This window comes from Pocillopora damicornis, chromosome 11, assembly GCF_964200805.1.
Source record: "Pocillopora damicornis chromosome 11, jaPocDami1.2, whole genome shotgun sequence".
Classification (NCBI taxonomy): Eukaryota; Metazoa; Cnidaria; class Anthozoa; order Scleractinia; family Pocilloporidae; genus Pocillopora; species Pocillopora damicornis.
In genome coordinates this window covers 18,705,543-18,730,162 of record NC_142680.1, presented here as the reverse complement: position 1 = coordinate 18,730,162, position 24,620 = coordinate 18,705,543, and the positions used below count along the sequence as shown (strand labels likewise).

At 38.9% G+C, this 24,620-nt stretch overlaps 2 protein-coding genes across 2 annotated transcripts; both read right to left on the bottom strand.

Moving 5' to 3' along the window:
* Nucleotides 1-1,525: 1,525 nt before the first annotated feature.
* Nucleotides 1,526-19,667, bottom strand: LOC149037957 (uncharacterized). The gene is made up of 4 exons (XM_089186662.1): nucleotides 19,518-19,667; nucleotides 15,338-15,423; nucleotides 9,225-10,026; nucleotides 1,526-8,171 (listed from the first exon to the last, which is right to left on the bottom strand). Exons 3-4 carry the CDS (start codon nucleotides 9,982-9,984, stop codon nucleotides 3,271-3,273), a joined length of 5,661 nt encoding a protein of 1,886 aa, XP_089042788.1. The 5' UTR covers nucleotides 9,985-10,026; nucleotides 15,338-15,423; nucleotides 19,518-19,667; the 3' UTR covers nucleotides 1,526-3,270.
* Nucleotides 2,111-3,052, bottom strand: LOC149037958 (uncharacterized; the record flags this gene model as incomplete). The annotated part of the gene is made up of 1 exon (XM_089186423.1): nucleotides 2,111-3,052. A coding segment is annotated over one exon (942 nt), but the record flags the coding sequence as incomplete, so codon positions are not given.
* Nucleotides 19,668-24,620: the final 4,953 nt, after the last annotated feature.

The window sequence follows — 24,620 nt, the reverse complement described above, 5'->3', positions numbered from 1 at the left end:
TCAAAGAATTCAGCTAAAGAGGATGCTGATTAAGTAGCCTGTTCCCACACCGTACACGATTGTTCAACATTCTTTTCGGCTGACATTTCGCATGCGAAGAATAGTGAGCTCCTTATTTCACGCGCTTGAGATGTACTCATACTCTGTCTTTCCACACGACAACATTTGCGCTTTTTTCTCTTATCGTATGAAAATCCTACCAATTTTAGTTTATGTCGTATTTCAATAACAGAAATGCATCATTAGTGATAAAGTTCAAGCCGTTTCCTGAGCTGACCGATATCCTGTGGCGTGAACCTCTGGCGGATACTGGCCTAAACACAAGCTCGAAGGGTCCGTGTATTCTCCTAACTTAGGTTTCCGAAAATTCATCCCTCGAGCCATCAATTCCCCCCTGCCCTCAAGAAACTAAAAATAGCAACAGTAGCAATATCATTGAGATAACAGCACTGCAACGAGATAATTAAAGAAACGCAAATATTATTGAATTCGATGCATGGTAGCGAATCCAAGTGTTGTGCGAAATGGGTCGCATGGCAATGCCACACTTAAACTAAAGAAGTTTTTTCTGTATTAAAATCCCTATTTGAGATTAACTTGAATCGGATGACTTTAAACTCACTCGTTTTTCGTTTGACCGGTTCGCCGACGCCGGCCTCTGCCTTTACAATCTCTGAGGAAAGGAGCAGTTTACAGTGAAACTGCCCGATCACTTTTAGGCGAAAAATCATCGTGCCTCGTGATACAGCTGATTATTTCGTCAAAAGTTAGCTTTTGGTTTGCCAAGGAAATTACTCTACAGCAACGAAACTCTGGAGCATTAACCAAAGAAATAAGAAATAACATGTTATGTAAACAGAAACGAACACAGCTACCCATTATTACCATAGATTTCGCCGTAGAAAACAAAACACGAAGGCAATTAACTAATCATTCAGTAACAGGAGTAATTTGTTCTAATCTTGAACTGAACACCGCAGGCGAGAAACCGTCTTTGTCAGTCCTCGTCGAAATCTTCGTTTGCACGCAGTTGATGCAGCTTGTAAAGAAAAAGTATTCTCACATCTTTCATGTCCTCAACCTAAGGTGCATTTTTTAAAATTTTAAATGAGAAAAAATTTTTACGGGTTGAGACAGGATCTGAGAGTTAGGGACTTATTTTTCATATTCTAGAGTTAATGTAAAGTTGTCATTCTGACAACACTCACACGATAAATTCAATGTGAAAAGTTTATTCAGGATGAGCCAGTCAGTCTTCTAGTACTAAGGAAGAAAAATCAATGATTGTAAATTGCAACAAATACAGAAAAGAAAATGGTCAAACATAAGACTGACCGACCTAGAATGACTTAATTTTCCCGCGAAACGAATGAGTAATCCGAAACTTCCATGATGCCACGAGAACCTCTTCAACTAATTCGTTCCCATGTCACTTAAACGTCAAAAATGACATTTTTATCTCGAGTAAACTCAGATTAAGAAAGGAAGTGTTTTTTAATGAAGTTTCTGAAAAGAAACATTGAGGTGAAGTTTAAAATCTTTTATTTTAGTTAAAGAAAAAAAACAAGACTAAATGGTTCCTTCAAGTTTTCCCAAATTGTTTAATTTTCTGCAAATCCGAGTCACTTTTCTTCCCAGAGTGAAGGGGTTTACTCTTCTACACAGCTTAAAAGGGAAGGAGTCCTTCAACTGGGTTTTATCATTAAAGGGAGTGAGTTTCTAAAGAAACTGTGGTGCTGCGTCAATGGGAGAGTATAGCAAGATAATTTGGTTTTATCGACTGAGTTGTTAAGGTTACTTCCCACCTTCGCGGGTGTCCTTTAGGAAAGAAAATCGTTGGAGTGCTAGTTTCACTATAATCCTAGCAAACTCCTAGAAAAGAACTTTTGGCTGTGTCTGGGTGTTCTTCCTTGAAGAATTTAACTCTTATGTCAAGAGCACGTTGTTTGGACTGAAGTGCTGACGAGAAATTTCCTAAAGCGTGTTGTGTTACTCCGAGATTAAAGTAACTTTTGGCTGTGTCTCGGTGTTCTTCCCCGAAGAGTTTAACTCTTATATCAAGAACACGCTATTTGAACTAAAGTGCTGACGAGAAATTGCCTAAAGCGTGTTATGTTACTCCGATAGAAAAGTAACTTTCGGCTGTGTCTCGGTGTTCTTCCCCGAAGAGTTTAACTCTTATGTCAAGAGCACGCTGATCGGACTGAAGTGCTGACGAGAAATTTCCTAAAGCGTGTTGTGTTACTCCGATAGAAAAGTAACTTTCGGCTGTGTCTGGGTGTTCTTCCCCGAAGAGTTTAACTCTTATGTCAAGAGCACGCTGATCGGACTGAAGTGCTGACGAGAAATTTCCTAAAGCGTGTTGTGTTACTCCGATAGAAAAGTAACTTTCGGCTGTGTCTGGGTGTTCTTCCCCGAAGAGTTTAACTCTTATGTCAAGAGCACGCTGATCGGACTGAAGTGCTGACGAGAAATTTCCTAAAGCGTGTTGTGTTACTCCGATAGAAAAGTAACTTTCGGCTGTGTCTGGGTGTTCTTCCCCGAAGAGTTTAACTCTTATGTCAAGAGCACGCTGTTTGGACTGAAGTGCTGACGAGATATTTCCTAAAGCATGTTGTGTTACTCCGATAGAAAAGTAACTTTCGGCTGTGTCTCGGTGTTCTTCCCCGAAGAGTTTAACTCTTATGTCAAGAGCACGCTGATCGGACTGAAGTGCTGACGAGAAATTTCCTAAAGCATGTTGTGTGTCTCCGATAGAAAAGTAACTTTTGGCTGTGTCTGGGTGTTCTTCCCCGAAGAGTTTAACTCTTATGTCAAGAGCACGCTGTTTGGACTGAAGTGCTGACGAGAAATTTCCTAAAGCATGTTGTGTTACTCCGATAGAAAAGTAACTTTCGGTTGTGTCTCGGTGTTCTTCCCCGAAGAGTTTAACTCTTATGTCAAGACAGGCTGATCGGACTGAAGTGCTGACGAGAAATTTCTTAAAGCATGTTGTGTTACTCCGATAGAAAAGTAACTTTCGGCTGTGTCTGGGTGTTCTTCCCCGAAGAGTTTAACTCTTATGTCAAGAGCACGCTGATCGGACTGAAGTGCTGACGAGCAATTTCCTAAAGCGTGTTGTGTTGCTCCGATAGAAAAGTAACTTTTGGCTGTGTCTGGGTGTTCTTCCCCGAAGAGTTTAAATCTTATGGCAAGAGCACGCTGATCGGACTGAAGTGCTGACGAGAAATTTCCTAAAGCATGTTGTGTTACTCCGATAGAAAAGTAACTTTAGGCTGTATCACGGTGTTCTTCCCCGAAGAGTTTAACTCTTATGTCAAGAGCACGCTGTTTGGACTGAATTGCTGACGAGAAATTTCCTAAAGCATGTTGTGTTACTCCGATAGAAAAGTAACTTTCGGCTGTGTCTCGGTGTTCTTCCCCGAAGAGTTTAACTCTTATGTCAAGAGCACGCTGATCAGACTGAAGTGCTGAGGAGAAATTTCCTAAAGCATGTTGTGTTACTCCGAGATTAAAGTAACTTTTGGCTGTATCTCGGTGTTCTTCCCCGATGAGTTTAACTCTTATGTCAAGAGCATGCTGTTTGGACTGAAGTGCTGACGAGAAATTTCCTAAAGCATGTTGTGTTACTCCGATAGAAAAGTAACTTTCGGCTGTGTCTCGGTGTTCTTCCCCGAAGAGTTTAACTCTTATGTCAAGAGCACGCTGTTTGGACTGAAGTGCTGACGAGAAATTTCCTAAAGCATGTTGTGTTGCTCCGATAGAAAAGTAACTTTCGGCTGTGTCTCGGTGTTCTTCCCCGAAGAGTTTAACTCTTATGTCAAGAGCACGCTGATAGGACTGAAGTGCTGACGAGAAATTTCCTAAAGCATGTTGTGTTACTCCGAGATTAAAGTAACTTTTGGCTGTATCTCGGTGTTCTTCCCCGATGAGTTTAACTCTCATGTCAAGAGCATGCTGTTTGGACTGAAGTGCTGACGAGAAATTTCCTAAAGCATGTTGTGTTACTCCGATAGAAAAGTAACTTTCGGCTGTGTCTCGGTGTTCTTCCCCGAAGAGTTTAACTCTTATGTCAAGAGCACGCTGTTTGGACTGACGTGCTGACGAGAAATTTCCTAAAGCATGTTGTGTTACTCCGAGATTAAAGTAACTTTCGGCTGTGTCTCGGTGTTCTTCCCCGAAGATTTTAACGCTTATGTGAAGAGCACGCTGATAGGACTGAAGTGCTGACGAGAAATTTCCTAAAGCGTGTTGTGTTGCTCCGATAGAAAAGTAACTTTCGGCTGTGTCTCGGTGTTCTTCCCCGAAGAGTTTAACTCTTATGTCAAGAGCACGCTGATCGGACTGAAGTGCTGACGAGAAATTTCCTAAAGTATGTTGTGTTACTCCGATAGAAAAGTAACTTTCGGCTGTGTCTCGGTGTTCTTCCCCGAAGAGTTTAACTCTTATGTCAAGAGCACGCTGATAGGACTGAAGTGCTGACGAGAAATTTCCTAAAGCATGTTGTGTTACTCCGAGAGAAAAGTAACTTTCGGCTGTGTCTGGGTGTTCTTCCCCGAAGAGTTTAACTTTTATGTCAAGAGCACGCTGATGGGACTGAAGTGCTGACGAGAAATTTCCTAAAGCGTGTTGTGTTACTCCGATAGAAAAGTAACTTTCGGCTGTGTCTCGGTGTTCTTCCCCGAAGAGTTTAACTCTTATGTCAAGAGCACGCTGATCGGACTGAAGTGCTGACGAGAAATTTCCTAAAGCGTGTTGTGTTACTCCGATAGAAAAGTAACTTTCGGCTGTGTCTGGGTGTTCTTCCCCGAAGAGTTTAACTCTTATGTCAAGAGCACGCTGTTTGGACTGAAGAGCTGACGAGAAATTTCCTAAAGCATGTTGTGTTTCTCCGATAGAAAAGTAACTTTCGACTGTGTCTGGGTGTTCTTCCCCGAAGAGTTTAACTCTTATGTCAAGAGCACGCTGATCGGACTGAAGTGCTGACGAGAAATTTCCTAAAGCATGTTGTGTTGCTCCGATAGAAAAGTAACTTTCGGCTGTGTCTCGGTGTTCTTCCCCGAAGAGTTTAACTCTTATGTCAAGAGCACGCTGATCGGACTGAAGTGCTGACGAGAAATTTCCTAAAGCATGTTGTGTTTCTCCGATAGAAAAGTAACTTTCGGCTGTGTCTCGGTGTTCTTCCCCGAAGAGTTTAACTCTTATGTCAAGAGCACGCTGATCAGACTGAAGTGCTGACGAGAAATTTCCTAAAGCATGTTGTGTTACTCCGATAGAAAAGTAACTTTCGGCTGTGTCTCGGTGTTCTTCCCCGAAGAGTTTAATTCTTATGTCAAGAGCATACTGTTTGGATTGAAGTGCTGACGAGAAATTTCCTAAAGCATGTTGTGTTACTCCGATAGAAAAGTAACTTTTGGCTGTGTCTCGGTGTTCTTCCCCGAAGAGTTTAATTCTTATGTCAAGAGCATGCTGTTTGGACTGAAGTGCTGACGAGAAATTTCCTAAAGCATGTTGTGTTACTCCGATAGAAAAGTAACTTTTGGCTGTGTCTGGGTGTTCTTCCCAGAAGAGTTTAACTCTTATGTCAAGAGCACGCTGTTTGGACTGAAGTGCTGACGAGAAATTTCCTAAAGCATGTTGTCTTACTCCGATAGAAAAGTAACTTTCGGCTGTGTCTCGGTGTTCTTCCCCGAAGAGTTTAACTCTTATGTCAAGAGCACGCTGATCAGACTGAAGTGCTGACGAGAAATTTCCTAAAGCATGTTGTGTTACTCCGATAGAAAAGTAACTTTCGGCTGTGTCTCGGTGTTCTTCCCCGAAGAGTTTAACTCTTATGTCAAGAGCACGCTGCTTGGACTGAAGTGCTGATGAAAAATTGCCTAAAGCATGTTGTGTTTCTCCGATAGAAAAGTAACTTTTGGCTGTGTCTGGGTGTTCTTCCTTGAAGAGTCCTCTTGCGATGTTTAGGGCATATTCAAAGGACTGAATGGCTCTAGGATAGTTTTGCACCTGAAGAAGAGTGTTGCCTTGGTCCATATAGCTTTTATATAATTCTTCTTGATGCAAATTTGAATCAAAATTTTCTTCGGGTTTAGCTTTATCATCTGAGATATCTTGTCCACTTTCTTTTAAGACCTTCTTATGATACCTGATCCGTGTGTCGCACAACTTTGATGCTTCCTTGGGATTATTTAGTACATTTTCAAGTGTCGAATTGATGTTGCGCTGGAAGGTCCATAAACCAACGGATTGTGGGAGGATCTGTTTCTCTGTTTGATTTGACATCTTTAGCACACATTTGCTTATTGCTTTCTTTGTTTCATAATCAGAGAACTTTTCTGTTGCCTTGCTAAGAACGACAATCATTTCTAATCTAAGTGGTTCAGTGGTTGTTACGTCTGGTTCCGGCATATCTGCCTCGATCATTCTCAATTCTTCATTAATCACTGGAGGAATAACAAGAAGGCCTGTGTCTCCTAATGCTCTGCATTCATGTAAAGCTTTGGTATAAAACTCTAGTGAAGTTGCTTTCTTTTTATTGAAAAGAAAGTAAGTAACAAGAATTTGCAGTGCAGTTATGCTGAGAATTCGCTGTTCCGGGCTGTCACTCATCAAGCAAAGAGCTTCTTGCAAGTTCTGAGCTCCGTCGTCTATTTTGCCTGAAACCAGTTGACAGATGGCTCTGTAACACAGAATTTTTCTTTTATCATCTATCGACAAAGAAAGGCCTTCGGCTTCACGGAGAAGCATCATTGATCTTCCATCTATCCCCCAAGTCACTTCGCCAAATGCCAAGGACACGAGTAACTGATTGTAAAACACGCTCTTTCCAAACGCCTGAGCTTTTTCAGTTGCGTGATCATAAATTTTGTCCATAATTTTTCCCTCGCACCAGAAAAGGGAATCTAGAAAAAATTCTGCTTTTGTCAGGACACCAAATGCAACGTCGCATGTCTTAGGATCGGAACAGCTCTCCATAAGACTCTGAATAATATTCTGCTTCTCTTCATAGAAATCAATAAATGCCTCCATGGATTGTCCTGTCAAAAACCGTTTATTTAGCTTCTCGAAAAGAGAGACGTAAAATGCAGACAAGCGTGCTTTGGAGTTCAGCATGGCCTCTTTCATTTCATCTTGACCTCTTTCCCTTACAAACGACAGAATCAACTTATGCATTGAAAATGACTCAGGTTTGAAGCTATAGTCGAGGAAGGATTTCTTCCGAAGCCTATGCAAGATTTTCTTGGCCTCCAGAGTTGTTTTTACACCCATGACAGCTGCAGCAACTGAGTGGTTAAAATCTCCAGAAAGAACACTAAGTGATACCAGGGCTTTTTTGTCTGATAGAGAGAGTCTCTGAAAAGAGGATTCAAATAGGAACTTCAATCGCAGATTGCTTGGATAATCTGAATCGTCCAACAGCCCCAACAGGTTATCTTCTATAGATTCCTTGAAGCTAACTAAAAATTGAGTCGGCTGAGCATTATCTTCAGCAATAGAGGAACAGAACAGTTTCATGGCCAAAGGTACGAACCCGCAGAGTTTTGCAATATTCGAGCAGTCAGACGCGGTCGCTTTTGGGAGTAATCCGCCGACTAAGGTTTGAGAGAAGGACTCGTGTAATGGCCCTATTCTTACTGCTTGATGGCCTTCAAAATACACATTCATAAATTCAAGAGATTCCCTTGTGGTAAGAAGAAATGTTAAATTCTTGAATTGACTAAGAATGACTTCCAGAAGGTTGATGAAATCTTCCTTCACATTGGGTGCTCCACTTTCGAGCAAGTCATCGGCATTGTCAAGAATTATCACAAATTCACCTGAAATATTGCTTAGAAAGAGGGAAAGTTCGTCTTCAAGGGACATCCGCTGAGGCATTTGATCTTTTGTGGAGTGTCTTTTACAGGAGCTCAGAAGCTGCATAGTCAAACCGGCTTTTGAAAGAAGTCGTCGCATAGAGAAGAAGTATACGGGAAGTCCACCAGTTTGGAGTTGATGTCCGACTTCAGTTGCCACAGAAGTCTTACCAAAACCAGGCGAGCCCCATATCGATACGATCCGGGAACTTTTGGAAGTTAAGTGACGCCTGATGTCTTCACATTCTCTTTGACGGCCAGTGAAGTGTGGAACCCTTGAAGGAAGATTTGATGGTGGAAGGAATGGCTTTGAATCTTAAAAGGAAAAAATTGATGCAATCATGAGAGAGCTAATGTCGGTAGTTTGAGGAGCACAAAAAAAAATAATGATCATTAAAAAAAGGGTACATTTTACTGTCACACTAAAAATCTAGAAAATCAAGTTTTATGGATACAGCGTCAATTATGAGCTTGCTGCTTTTTCCGTGAAGTTATAATTTTAACAACATCCTACAAGAGTCACAATGCCGGTAAATAAAGTGGGTGCAGTTTATTTCTTGCACAAATTGTTTTGAAATAAAAGAAAAAAGATTGTTCAAGGTGCTACTCTGATCATAGAAGAAATTCATCCTAGGGAAGAAGAAAGGATTTTTGAGACATGTACAAAGCATTTTTGCAAAAACTGGAAGTTATTCCGTTGAGCTATTGCTACCTTCAAAGTACAGAGTAAAAACACTGCTGTCCCTTTTGTTTTTCCTTGCCAAGGCAGTGCTTACAAGACTGTGCCACAATGCAGTTTTTCATCAGTTTATACCTGTTTTATCTTGATCCTTCTTCATTTTCAAAGCGAGTTTATCTACTTTTTCCCCTATAGCATTCCCCTGTGCTACTAATATTTCGACACCTGATGTTACTTCCTCGAGACACTCGATATATGATCTGATCTCCTGTCTAAGATGTTCCTCCAATCTGCGAACTTGTTTAGTGGGAAAGTCAGACTCTGTCAATCCACCGATGACATCAGTGGGATCTGTTATGATACCGAGAGCTTTGAACGCTTCTTTAGCGAGCTGCACGTATTGGTCAAAGGTTGGTTTATCAATCTCTGACCTGTCTGAGTGACAAAGCGAGTTTCGTAAACGTCGAAGCTGATCAATCGCGAGAGCGAAGGTTTCGGCTTTATTTCCACATGGACTCACAACAGATGGATGGAACATTTTTGCCCCGTTCAACTATTACTAGCAAAATACAGATTAAAAACGCTGCTGTCTCTTTTGTTCCTCCCTGCCAAAGTAAAGCTTATAGGAATCTGCCACAATGCATCTTACTGTTAAGTTACTTAAGTTACTGATTGAAATCAGTTTATACCTGTTTGAGTTTGATCCATCTTAAGTTTCAAATCATCTATTTTTCCCTCCAACACAGCAATAGCATTCCCCTGTGCTACTAATTTGTCGACACCTGACTGCACCTCTTCGAGACACTCGATATATGATCTGGTCTCCTGTCTGAAACTTTCTTCCAATTTGCGAACTTCTTTCGTGGGAAAGTCAGACTCTGTCAATCCACCGATGGCATCAATGGGATCTGTCATGATACCAAGAGCTTTGAATGCTTCTTTAGCGAGCTGCACGTATTGGTCAAAGGTTGGTTTATCAATCTCTGACTTGTCTGAGTGACAAAGCGAGTTTCGTAAAAGTCGAAGCTGATCAATCGCGAGAGCGAAGGTTTCGGCTGTATTTCCACTTGGACTCGCAACAGATGGATGGAACTTTCCAAGAGGCACTTTGTGGTGCTTTATGTACAGTTCACCAAGTGTCTTGTAATGACCTTTGCTATCTGGCATAGCGAAAGACCTTGCATAGATGGTGGCCTGGAACAGAGCGGTACAATCCCATTCTTCATAGGAGATGTGTGTGGGAACTTTAGTTTTTCCACCCTCTTCAGCGAGAAACAAATTTCTTACTACCATGGAGTTATTCCACAGTTGATACCCTGAACGATGTCCATATCTGTTGTCCCACATGGATTTGAACGTCTGACGCAAAGCAGTGGCGAACTCATTAAGTACAACTGAGGCAAATTTGAAGTAATTCAGCTGCTCGTTTGTAAAAGGCTGTAGAGACATACTCGGCGTGAGCTCTGGAGATAGCTATCTTCGACCAAAATCCTGAAAGAGATTCAATTCGTTCAAGCATACAGACGTCTTAGGTGAGATTAAACAGCGATTGCTGAATGTGAGGGGAAAAGGAAAAAGCTCTTTTACCATGTAATTCTCGTTTAAATAAATACTTACCGGTAATAGCACATGCACACTGGCTCTATTAATTGTGCATGACGGCATGGATACGAAAAGTGGCTACACAGCTAAATTAACTCGAAACAAATTGAAAACTCATCTCTACTTTATTTTAGAATATAAATGTACGCTTAGAATCTACTTTCTGTTTGGATGCCAAGTACCAACACTTTGTAATTAACGCTAAATATTCCCCTCTCGAGGTTCAAATGTTGTATCTCAATAAAATGCGGAAACCGAGAAATCGAAGACTGTGACGTCACAAAATGAATGTGCATCTTAGAACTTAGAGTCTTTCACTTCGATAAGCTCGGTATAGCGTCAAAACCTAGTTTTTTTTTCAGACCTCAACTCCACTTCATTGACACAAACTTTCCTTTGTCAACAAACAGTTTGAAGTAATTTCATGTCTAATATGATACTTTCACGGTATTTTGATTTACATGTTTATGAAATTTCAAAACTCTTTCAACTGCAACTCGAAATTTACCCGGAGAGTGGTTGTGTTATGACTTGTAATTCATACCTCCCGGAAATTTCAAACTCTCAATATGCTAAATGCCAATGCAATGAAGAATTCATTGTTCTCGAGAAATGTGGCGCGATGTTTACAGGTCGAACACACCTCAGCAAGGGAAATTCGCCTTTTAATGTGGACGATACACTCGGAATTCCTCAATTTTGGTTTTTAAATAAACATGGTCACCCTGAAAAATGCTTTTCAAAACACGCAATAGAGCAGGAACGACTTCTTTTTCGTCCATAGCGCTTACCTAACGCTTACTTCTGCTTGTTTGAAAGATGCAAAAAAAAAACAAAAAAGACCTACTAGACAAATCACAAACACGCCTGCTCTTAAAAATTCCCTGATTTAGTCGGCAGAAATAACAATTACTTTCCTTAATCTTACTTAATCTAGAGCAGAAAATTAAAAGCCTGGTTTAAATATAATATGAAAAGGTATGTAGCCATCTGTGACTGATAGCATTCTGGATTGGTTATTATTCGTGAAGATGAGAAGTGATCTGGTAACTAAAAATAACTGTGTGTAAATGATAGGTACCATGAAACTGAACCCCACTCTTGTTCCTCTTTAATACAAGCAATTATCTTGTTGTAAAGGCATAGGGTAAAATATGAAAAACCAATTAAACCAGTAGTGTTTACTATTACAACCACCTCCCACCCCTCCCTGCGTAGAAATAGTCCGTCTCTCGCCCCTCTCTGGGAAATAACACTCTGTGTCCCCCCCCCTTCCCTCACCACTGATAGACTTCATCCCACCCCTCCATCAATACTAATGGTGTGCTCCCCTCTTTAAAATGGTCCAAAAAATGGTCCAAAAAATAGTCCAGTCCAAATTTTACCCCATGTCTGTTGTAAATGTACTCTGAATGAGCACTGTCAAATAATGGGACATCTTATATGGTCAATTTGACTTTTATATGGTCTTTTAGTCTTATTAACTGAGTTGATAACGTAAATTGGCCACCATCAATAGTTTCAAAGCTGACGCTTCGAGCGTTAGCCCTTCGTCAGAGCGACTGGAGAAATTATGGGTTCAGTGTGTGTTTGCCGTATTTACTCGATTTAAACGCCACTCTCGAGAGTTCATGGTTCTCGAGAAATGTGGCGTGATGTTTACAGGTCAAACACGCCTTAGAAAGGGAAATTTCCCTTTTAATCTGGGCAATACACTCAGCATTGTTCAATTTCCGTTTTGCAATAAACATGGCCACTCTGAATGATGCTTTTCACGCGATAGAGCAGAAACGACTTCTTTTTCGTCCATAGCGCTCACCTAACGCTTACTTGTGCTTGCTTAAAAGATGCACACACAAAAAAAGAGACCAGACGACTGAAAAAAACACGCCTGCACGCCCTACAAAATTCCCAGACTTAGTCCTGACAAAAATAACAATTACTTTCCTTAACCTTACATCAGATCTAAAGAAGACAATTGAAAGCTTGGTTTAAATATAATCTGGAAAGGCTGGTCTGTAGCCATCTGTGACTGATAGCATTCTGGATTGGTTATTATTCTTTAAGATGAGAAATGATATGGTTACTAAATATAACTCAGTACCCCGCTCTTGATCCTCTTTAAACGGTAACTGACAGCGAAAAGTAACTTTTTCGGAATACTGCCCTTTTTGTGGTCTTTGTACCTTGTTAATAGCCTAGATTTTGAATTATCTTTAACGTTTGTGACAGATACAGCGCTGATAACTGTTCATTTTGGTGAAATTAATCACACAACTTGTGTTCTCTATTTCTTAATTCAACATCGTGATAAAAATTTGTACTGTACTGATTCTTTTATTACAAGGTGTCAATGTGGAAACTACCGGCAATCAATGCAGAGGGAGGAAATTCAAGAAATAGTTGCAGTGAAAAATAAAAGTTTAAGACTGTTACAGAGGAACAGCTGCAAGCAAAAATCCTGGTGTTTTCCGTTCACACTGTAAATTTCAAGGCGGCTAAGAGTGGTAAAGTTTTGGATAAATTGAGCGTGAATATATCTATATATGTGTGTTTTTTTTTCTTTCTTCTTTTAAAGTTCAGGTCATAATTTGAGAAACATTACGTGCTTGTTATTTCCGTTGCACGATTGTGCCACTGAATCGGTTCGTTTATTTTTTATTTTCTTAACCAAGAAAGTACGTTTTATACTGTGGGTGCTAGGTAGTCTCACCACATTTGCCTATCGGCTTCTTAATTTACGATAAGCGCGCTTGAGTAACTTACTGTTCACTCGGCTGACACTAGTACTTTTTTGAAACTAGTAACCTTGCAGACAAGATTTATTTCATCATGTTTTCCGGTCGCAAATGCGAAACAATGCTCGCTAAGGACGCTTAAAACAAGACCTTGGAAGTCATACTTAGGGACACGTATGTGCTACATATGCTGTTTAATGTTAGTTGTAATCTTCCCTGCAGAAGTCTCAGCTAGTGACGAAACGCGTCGGAAGGAGTAGACAAAAAGTTACAATACCAAAAAGTCTTTCTTTGTGCTGCTCGCTGGTCGCGGTTAAAAAAATGTAAAGAAAGAATCCATCTTGTACATTTCCGGAGCGTAGAAGAAGAGCTTCGTTCACGAAGCCCGATCAAAACTTCCCGAAATTCGTGAAACAACACTTTGTGCTTATGTCACGCTCACCCCAGAACCGATGGGCCTGTGGTCACAGTGATGTACACCGGACAAAATCTTAAGTTGAATGCTTTTCGGCTTGGACTTAAAAATATTTCTTTAAATAACAGACTCGATAATGGTCAAGAGCAAAAAATATAATTTTTTTTACCGCTGTTTGGCATGGCATGCAATTTATCTGTGGCTCTAAATACAGATACGCGATCCGTCGCGTTTCGATAATTCAACCTTTTTAGAGAAGAGTATATTGTTCTTCACTTTGTATTTAAGTCTCTAAATGGTGGCTTGTACCAAAATGGAATAAAATCTTTTCTTTTTCTGTTCGGTAACAGCTGGACATCAAGGGCGTATCATTTCACAAGACCTTGATCGGAACGTTTTCAAAATGGCCGTTGATTAAGCGTTAAAAAAAAAATCGGTAGGAAATTAGGTTTTTCCAATATATCGTTTATTTGCTCATTTAGGATTCTTTAACCAAAGAGGAATTTATAGGGACAAAAAAAGGGGGAAATGTTGCCGTCAGTTACCCTATGACCTATGACACGAACTTTTTCTTGTATTTTCTGGTTGATAGTTGCATTTAAAGTTCTAAATAATCAACCTTAGCGCCTACCGAGTCCTCTTTGGCCACTTTTTTGCGCATTGAAAGTACGATTTTGTTCGAGTGGTATTTGGATTCTTTGTGACATTTTGCCACCGGCCAGAAGACGTTCACGAAGCGAATGAACTGAACGAAATTTACTGACATTGTAAAGTCAGGCAAAAGAGGTTTTCAATTGAAAATCAATACTTGCATATTGAATACAAAACCACTCAGTTGTTCGTACAAGCGCTTTAGTGATTGTCCTATTCACACTAATGTCGTCCAGGAATGCTGTTGAATTGCATACAGTGTGGTAAAAATATTAATGAATGGTTTCTGCACTGTAATGTTTGTGTATTTTCTCCACTGGCATTCAGTATGGCGTCAATGACTCGAAGGTAACCGCAAATAAAAGTATGTTTTCCCTTTTGAATGATGATTGATGCATAAGAATGCCCAAAACTGCTATTGAATGTTGATTAAAATAAAAAAATCGTTATGGAACCTGATTTACGCGCAAATGATCGTTTTTTGTAGCTGGAATATAACGTCACGCAATTGTTCGTCTTTCCACGCAAATGAATGCGTATTTTCTCATAATGAACAACAAAAAGTTTAGTTGGAAAAATTGTTACTCGCCCACCTTGAAATTCAAGTTAGAGCGAGAAATATCTTGATGGCAGACGCACAAACTGATTATCTTAATAATTATTGAATGAACTGCGAGACTGCGACTCGAAATTTATCTAGAGACTGGTTGAGATGTTCAGACTTGTTATTCACACCACACGGAAATTTGAAATACTTATGCAATGAAGAGTTCATTGTTCTCATGAGGTGATGTTTACAGGTCAAATGCACCTTAACAAGGGAAATTTCCCTTATAATCTGGACAATACACAAACAAAACACTGAGCATTGTTAAATTTCTGTTCTGAAATAAACATTGCCACCCTGAACAATGCTCTTCAAAACACGCGACAGAGTAGGAACGACTTTTTTCCGTCCTTAGCGCTCACCTAACGCTTACTTCTGCCTGCTTGAAAAATGTTTAAAAAAATCAGACTAGACAACTCACAAACACGCCTGCTCTTTAAAATTCCCTGACTTAGTCTTGACAGAAATAACAATTACTTTCCTCAGTCTTACATCTAGGGCAGACAATTAAAAGCCTGGTTTAAATATAATATGAAAAGGTCTGTGGCCATGTGTGACTGATAGTATTCTGGATTGGTTATAACTCGTTAAAATGAGAAGTGATGTGGTAACTAAAAATAACTGTGTGTAAATGATAGGCATCGTGAACTGTACCCCACTCTTGATCCTCTGTAATGCAAGCAATTATTATTCTTCACGCTCCACTTTTTTTTGCTGTTGTTTTTTTGGTGCTTGGGAGTCACATATTTTGCGTCTGTACAACATTAGTAATAAGTAACATTTTATTACCTCAACTCCTTGTAACCACTGCTATGTAGCTAAGTCCTTCCACGCTTCGCACGTTTCTGGTTCGACCCACGCTCGGCTCGTGCTCGCTGGAAAAACACAGTTATTTTTAGTTAAAACTGATGAGGTCACAAGGTTTGGATTTTTTTTTCAATTAATGCGACATCTTATGTGGTCAATTCGACTTTTCATATGATCAACTTTTTATTATTTATATGGTCAATTTGACTTTTATATGGTCTTTTAGTCTTATTAACTGAGTTGATAACGTAAATTGACCACCATCAATAGTTTCCAAGCTGACGCTTCGAGCGTTAGCTCTCCGTCAGAGCGACTGGAGAAATTGTGGGTTGTGTGTGTTTGCCGTATTTACTCGATTTAAACGCCGCCCTCGAATTAACGCCATTTCTCGAGAGTTCATGGTTCTCGAGAAATGTGACGTGATGTTTACAGGTCAAACACGCCTTAGCAAGGGAAATTTCCCTTTTAATCTGGACAATATACTCAGCATTGTTCAATTTCCGTTGACGGCTCGCGCTAGAAGTAACTTTTTGGGAATACTGTCTAAAGGCCTCAGTTAACATATTGAAATAGGCACAGGGTACTTCGAACGCCTCTTCGTGCCTTTTTTCGCCTGGAAATCTGTCCTAAATGCGGCTTCATAAGTCATCCGCCACACACGCTTCGAATTTGAATTTGACCTGATAGGTCACACTTGTGTACACTTAGGAAATTAAAGTAAATATGGCGTATAGTGGTTCGAGTAAGAGCAGTTCGATATGGTGGTGTGATTATTTGGATTTTGAGGCCTCGATAGTCAGTGAAAATAACGATACACCTTATGAGGCTGTTGGTTAAAAGTTTTAATGAATGATTCCTGCTTTAGAATGTTTGTGTATTGTCTCCATTGGCATTAAAGATGGCGTTTATAACTTGAAGGTGAGCGGAAATGAAAGTGTATTTTTCTCTTTTGTATGACGTTTGACGTATAAGAATGCCCAAAATTGTTATGGAATGCTGATTAAAATACAAAAATCGTTATGGAATCTGATTTACGCGCAAATGATCGTTTTTTGTCGCTGATTAATGCAACTTCACGCAATAGTTCGGCTTTTTAAGCAAATGAGTGCATATTTTCTCATAATGAACAACAAAAAGTGTAGTTGATAAAAACTGTTCTTTGCCTACCTTGAAATTCAAGTTAGAGCGAGAAATATCATGATGGCAGACGCACAAACTGATTATCTTAATGATTATTGGACGAAATGAAGACTACAACTCGAAATTTATCCGGAGACTGGTTGAGGTGTTATGACTTGTTATTCTTACTACAAGGAAATTTTAATTGCTAACATGCTAAACGCCTATGCAGTAAAGATTTCACTGTTCTCGAGAAATGTGGCGTGATGTTTTATAGGTCAAACACAACTTAGCAAGAAAAATTTCCTTTTTAATCTGGACAATACACTCAGCATGGCCACCCTGAACAATGCTCTTCAAAATTCCCTGACTTAGTCTTGACAGAAATAACAATTATAATCTTCATTCTTACATCTAGAACAGGTGTGCTTTTTGAGTGGTCTAAATTAAGTTGACTTGAAACAGTAAAACCTGATCTCTTCTTTAAATTAGAATAGAGATGTACGCTTTGAATCTATTTTCTGTTTGGATGTTAATTCCTACCATTTGTAATAAAAACTTAAATATTTCCCTTTCGAGGCTCAAATGTTGTAACTCATGATCATCAAAATGCGGAAACCGAGAAATCAAAGACTGTGATGCCATAAGAGGAATATGCATTGTAGAACTTAAAGTCCTTCAAATAATTCACTCCAATAAGCTTGGTATAGCGCCAAATATAGTTTTTTTCAAATCCCAACTCCACTTTATCGATACAGAGTTTTCTTTCCCAGCAAACAGCTTGAATTAATTTCACCTCTGATATGATACTTTCACGGTATTTTGATTTTCATGTTTATGAAATATCAAAACTCTTTCAACTTGCCAAAGACATAATAATTTCTGTTGTAGCTTCCTACAAGATATCATGAATGAATGGGATTACGAGCTTGCATGGCATGAATAAGAGGCGCGAAGAAACAAATTATTGCGCATTTGATGATAACAGGAAATTGAAGGCTACAAAAGGTTGCAATTTCATTTATGCTAAAAGCGACTTAAAACTTTTACATTCTCTTTTCCTAAGGTGATGACTGTCAAACGTCAAATGCCAAACGTCAAATCTTGTTAGCGACAGCAGTGATCAGAAATTAAGTGTTGTGCCAAGTCTAACAAGAGCGAGAAATATCATGATTGCAGACGCACAAAGTGATTACCTCAATGATTATTGGACGAACTGCAAGACTGCAACTCAAAATTTATCCGGAGACATGTTGAGGTGTTATGACTTGTTATTCATACCACTCGGAAAATTTAAACCCTTAATATGCAAAATGCCTCTGCAATGAAGAGTTAATTGTTCTCCAGAAATGTGGCTTGATGTTTACGGGTTAAACACACCTTAGCAAGGGAAATTTCCCTTTTAATCTGGACAATATACTTAGTATCGTTCAACTTCCGTTTTGAAATAAACATGACAACCCTACACAATGCTCTTCAAAGTTCCCTGACTTAGTCTTGATAGAAATGACAATTACTTTCTTCAATCTTACACCTAGAACAGACACGTTTTTCGAGTTGTCTAAATCAAGTTGACTAAACTATCATGAGACAAATTGAAGACTCACCTCTACTTTATATTAGAATAAAGATGTACGCTTTGAATCTGCTTTCTTTTGTTTAATTTTCCTTCTAGACAGAAAGTCTCTTACATTCTTGATGAACGCTCTCGTTTTTAGTAAACTGTTCTATTGCTCAACTGTATGGCCTAACGCTTCTCAAGGCAATGCAAAGAAACTCCAATTAGTACAGAATTTTGCTGTGCGTATCGTGTTAGGTCTTAGGAAATATGATCACTTCTCAGAAGGTATAAGATCCCTTAACTGGCTTACTGTTAAGTATAGACTCCTTCATAACGATGCTGTAATGGTATTTAAATGTCTTAATGATCTAGTCCCAAAATATCTGGCCAATATATTTGTACCTCGTTCTCATATTTACACTAGGACTACGCGATCATGCAATCTTTTACACATCCCTCGTTGTCGTCCACGTTCATTCACATGTCGTGGATGCAAACTTTGGAACTGTTTTTCTAATGATTTGAAAGCTGCGGACAGTGTAAATATCTTCAGGCGTCGTTTAGCGCAGAAGCTATTAAGCGGTGAACATTTGTGTTGAGTATAACTTCATTTTTTAATCATATTCCTAGGTCTTTTGTAATTGATTCTAGTTATAAAATGTCTTATTTACCAATTATTCCTTCTCCTTTTTAACTTATATGTATTTTAAAAGTTGTAGTTAGACACCGCAACCGAATAGCCCAAGTTGGGAGTTAATATGAACGTATGTATGTATTTGAATGCCAAGTCCCAGCACTTTGTAATTAAAACTAAAATATTTCCTTCTCGAGATTCAAATGTTGTATCTCATTAAAATGCAAAAGCCGAGAAATCGAAGACTGTGACGCTATAGGATGAATGTGCATCTTAGAACTGAAAGTCCTTCAGAAAATTCACTTCAATAAGCTTGGTATAGCGTCAAAACCTATTTTTTCCAAACCTCAACTCCGCTTCATTGACACAAAGTTTTCTTTGCTAGCAAACATTTTGATTTAATTTCACGTCTGATATGATACTTTCACGGTATTTTGATTTACATGTTTATGAAATTTCAAAACTCTTTCAAGTTGCCAAAGACTTAATATTTTCTGTCGCAAATTCCTACAAGATATTCTAAATGAATGGGATTACGAACTTGCATGGCATGAACAAGAAGCACGAAGAAACAAATTATTGCGCATTTGATGATAACGGGAAATTGAAGGCTATAAAAGATTGCATTTTCATTTATGCTAAAAGCGGATTAAAACTTTTACATTCTCTGTACGTGAGATGATGACAGTCAAACTTCAAATGCCAAACGTCAAAGCTTGTTACTGACAGCAGCGATCAGAAATTGAGTGTTGTGCTAAGTCTAATAAAGTTTAGAGTTTCTTAGACCTTCATCGATATTGTCTGTTGTTGTTTTATTTCGTAATAGTTGAAAAAAAACTGTCACTTACCTATCTTGAAATTCAAGTTAGGGCGGGAAGTGTCATGATGGCAGACGCACAAACTGATTATCTTTTTGATTAGTGGACGAACTGTAGGACTGCAACTCGAATTTCTCTGGGGACTGGTTGAGGTGTTATGACTTGTTATTCATACCACACGGAAATTTTAAACCTTTGATATGCTAAATGCCTTGGCAATGAAGAGTTTATTGTTTTCGAGTAATATGGCGTAATGTTCACAGGTCAATCACACCTAAGCAAGGGAAACTTCCCTTTTAATCTGGACAATACACTTAATATTGTTCCACTTCCGTTTTGAAATAAACGTGGCCACTCTGAACAATACTCTTCAAAGTTCCCTTACCTATTCATCGACAGAAATAAAAATTACTTTCTTCACTCTTACTTCCAGAACATGCGTGTTTTTTAAGTTGTCTAAATTAAGTTGACTAAATAAGCTTTAGACTGTGAAAACTCATACATGTGTACTTTATATTAGAATAAAGATGCACGCTCTACATCTGCTTTCTATTTGGATGCCAAGTCCCAGCGCTTTGTGATTAAAACTGAAATATTTCCCTCTCGATATTCAAATATTGTATCTCATTAAAATGCGAAAACCGAGAAATTCGGTAAGCTTGGTTAAGCGTCAAAACCTATATTTTTCAAACATCAACTCCACTTTATTGACACAAAGTTTTCATTGCCAGCAAACAGTTTGAATTAATTTCACGTCTGATATGATACTTCCACGGCATTTTGATTTACATGTTTATGAAATTCCAAAAACTCTTTCAAGTTTCTAAAAGACTCAAGAGAGGATGTCAGCATCCATCGCACAAATTTGAAATATTCTGGCAAGTCGCCCAAAATTTGATTTCACTCCTACTTTGATATATTGTAGCCAACATGTCTTAATAATTATGGTGTAGTTTTTTTGTGAAAATATATTTTAGTTTTCGAGAAATTATTTTTTTTGTTCGACCGCTCAAATATGCAAAATTTCACCGTCACAATACCCGAGTTGTGTGACCTCATGTAACGAACATACTTGACCTCCGATATTTCTGTCAACATAATCGTTTGTTTTATCTTCTAACCTTAATCTCCTGTCATTATTGAAGCTGGCAAATAAATGTTTATTTTTTGGTGGACATTTTTTTCCGACATACTTTTCCAATGTCGAATAGTAGTATCAAAACAATACGCTAATGTATAGCTCCACCGAGGCGCGTTATTACAATACAGCCAAACACCACCAGGGGAGTACACAGGCTTCATCCGAACATGGCACACCGGGGGTGCATACAAAATAAATCTGCACAATTTCCTTCAAAATACACACTTTAACCGTAACCAAAATATATATCGAATACTAACAACAAACATAATAGAAATTTAGCCAAGAAACGTAAACTTCAATGCAATCTTCGATGAGTCACGATTTGAATTACCATCGACACCTCAGGGTACACCTGACTGGCAAGCCGAACAATAGCCACTAGGGAAGGTACAAAACTCAAAGAAGAGCGAGAACTGTCACCAGCAAAATCAATACGAAGCGCCAAACATCGTGAATGCCCTGGTACCGAACAATACGTTCTTTGCTTTACCCTTAGTGAACAAATCCGATTTGTTGGGCGGAAATAGCCAGTCCCTTACAAAGAAATTTGAAAGCGCACCATAGCTACATAGTAATGGCTGAAAATATGCGGACTTCTACATAGTTACGATTAGAAAATCAACTGCCTTACAGTCACTCATATGACTCAACACTCTACCAACAAGAGTGGTAGGTGAGACAAGCCAGTTTTATTCTAATGATCAATCCTTTGTAAACGCATCCACAGCTTCTGTGCCGGGTTTGAGGAATCTAGAATTGAATTTTGGCAATTTGGTGTTATAATCGCAAGCAAATCTGTCAAATCGCGATCTTCGAGGAAAAGAAAAAAAAAGGTCATCATGCTCGTTCGTAAAAGCCATGCTCGGCGTTAGCTCAGGAGATAGCTGTCCTCTACCAAAAGTTCCTTTTAAAAGGAAGAAAGTTTCTTTCGTCATGTAGTTCTCATTTAAATAAATACTTAATCGCACATGCACACTGGCTCTATTACTTGAGCATGACGGCAAGGATACGAAAAGTGGCTACACATCTAAATTAACTTGAAGCAAATTGAAAACTCGTCTCTTTATATTAAAATATAGATGTACGCTTTGAATCTGCTTTCTTTTGGGATGCAAAGTCCCAGCACTTTGTAATTAAAACTGAAATATTCCCTTTAGAGGTTCAAATGTTGTCTCACTAAAATGCGGAAACCGAGAAATCTAAGACTGACGCCATAAGATGAATGTGTATCTTAGATCTTAAAGTCCGTCAAAAATTCACTTCAATAAGCTTTGTATAGCGTCAAAACCTTTTTTTTTCCCAAACCCTCAACTCCACTTTATACAGAGTTTTCTTTGCCAGCGAACAGTTTGAATTAACTTCACGTCTGATATGATACTTTCACGGTAATTTGCTTTACATCGTTCTGAAATTTCAAACTCTTTCAACTCGCCAAAGACTCAATATTTTCTGTTGTAACTTCCTATAAGATATCCTAAATGAATGGGATTACGAACTTGCATGGCATGAACATGAAGCACGAAGAAACAAATTGTTGTGCATTAGGCTATAAAAGATTGCATTTTATTTATGCTAGAAGCGGCTTAAGACTTTTACATGCTCAGTACGTAAGATGATGACTGTCAAACGTCAAATCTTGTTACTGAGAGCAGTGATCAGAAATTGAGTGTTGTTCCAAGTCTAACAAAGTTTAGAGCTTCTTAGACCTTCATCAATATTGTCTGTTGTTGTTTTATTTCGTTAATACACCTTATGCCGTTCATTACGAGAATATACGCATTAAGGCGAACAATTGCGTAAATGAAAAGTATAGAGGGGAAATTGAAAAAAAACTTTTCCTCACCTACCTCGAAATTCAAGTTAAAACGAGAAGTATCATGATGGCAGACGCACAAACTGATTATCTAATTGATTATTGGACGAACTGCGCGAACACAACTCAGTATTTATCTGGAGACTGGTTGTGTTATGACTTGTTATTCATACCACACGGAAATTTTAGACCCTCAAGATGCTAAATGCTTATGCAGTAAAGAGTTCATTGTTCTCGAGAAATGTCGCGTGCTGTTTACAGGCGAAATACACCTTAACAAGGAAAATTTCCCTTTGATCTGGACAATACTCTCAGAATTGTTCAATTTCCGTTTTGAAATAGACATGGCCACCCTGAACAATGCTTTTCAAAACCAGCGATAGAGAAGGAACGACATTTTTTTCATCCGTATCGCTCACCTAACGCTAACTTTCTCTTGTTTGAAAGATGCTGAAAAAACATATCAGACAACTCAAAAACACGCCTGCTCTTCAAAATTCCCTGACTTAGTCTAGACAGAAATAACAGTTACTTTCCTTAATCTTACGACTAGAGCAGACAATTGAAAGCCTTGTTTAAAAATAATCTGAAAAGGTCTGTGGCCATCTGTGACTGATAGCATAGGACGGATTCATTTTTTAGAGTACTTTTCCACATAATCCACTTTTCAACGCGTTTGTATCGGTCCTAAGTTTTCTTGTATTGAATCTGGTGAAATTTGGTGAAACTTGCCAATCACTGTGGAGCGAGAAAGAAAACATCTGCTATCAAGAAGTACATGCAGTGAAAAATAAAAATTTGGAAGCTGTTACAGAGAAACAACTGCAGGTACAACCCAGATCCATTGTGCAGCTTCAAGGAGTAGGAGAAAACTGAACCTGGTGTCCAACCATTAGGTTCTCTTTTTGTTCGAACAAATGCAATCCGCTGTCGCTGCACACTTTGCTGGAAAGCTGGTGAGGGCTAACTCCTTCTGCATTTGCATTTTTATAAACATCACTACACAGCGCTTACCTGGTCTTCGTTTTCTTCGCTTGAAATCCTGTTGTTTTCCGTTCATTTTATAAAATTTCAGTGCGGCTAAGAGTGGTAAAGTTTTGAATGACTTGAGCGTGAATACACGTATTAATTTTTTTCATTAAATTCAGGTCGTAATTTGAGAAACATTACATGCTTGTTATTTCCATCGCACGATTTTGTCTCTGTGTCGGTTGGTTTTTTTAGCCAAGACACTGCGTTTTATATTGTTGATGCTAGGCAGTCTCATAATATGTGCCTTAATGGTTTCCTCTCTCGGGCTGTCGGCTTGTTTTATTAACGACAAACGAGCGTAAGTAATTTACTGTTCACTCAGCTGACAGTGGTACATTTTTAATGCGAGTAACCTTTGAAACCTTGCAGACAAGATTTATTTCATCATGTTTCCGGTCGCAAATGAGAAACAACACTCGAGTATGGCGCTCACAACAAGGTGTTTCTTGTAACGTCGATTCACAGCATGTTTCTGTTATATTCACTTCCACAGAAAGTCATACTTAGGGACACGTATGTGCTATATATGCTATTCAATGTTAGTTGTAACCGTCTCTGAAAAAGTCTCAGAGACGAAACGCGTTGGAAAAATAAACAAAAAGTTACAAGAGCAAGAAGCCTCTCTTTGTGCTGTTCACAAGTCTCCGTTAAAAAAAGATAAATAAAGACTCAATCTTGTACATTTCCGGAACGTAGAAGAAGATTTTCGTTCACGACACCAGATCAAAACCTCCCGAAATTCATGACAACAATTATGTCACGCTCACTCTCGAACCGATGGGCTTGAGGTCACAGTGACATACATGCTTTTCGGCTTGGACTAAAAAATGTTTCTTAAAGAAACAGACGCAATAATGTTCATGAGAAAAAAAATAATATAATTTTTTTGACCGTTGCTTGGCATGGCACATGGCATGCAATTTATCTGTGGCTCTGAATACAGATACGCGATTCGTCGCGTTTCCATAATTCAACCTTTTTAGAGAAAAGTATTTTATTCATTACTTTGTATTTCAGTCTCTTAATAGTGGCTTGTACCAGAATAAAAGAAAAGTTTTTTTCCCCCGCTCGGTAGCGGCTTGACGGCGAGTGCGAAGTTGTTACTTTCAGTTGTTAACATGACCGGCTTTCCACTGTGTGCGTG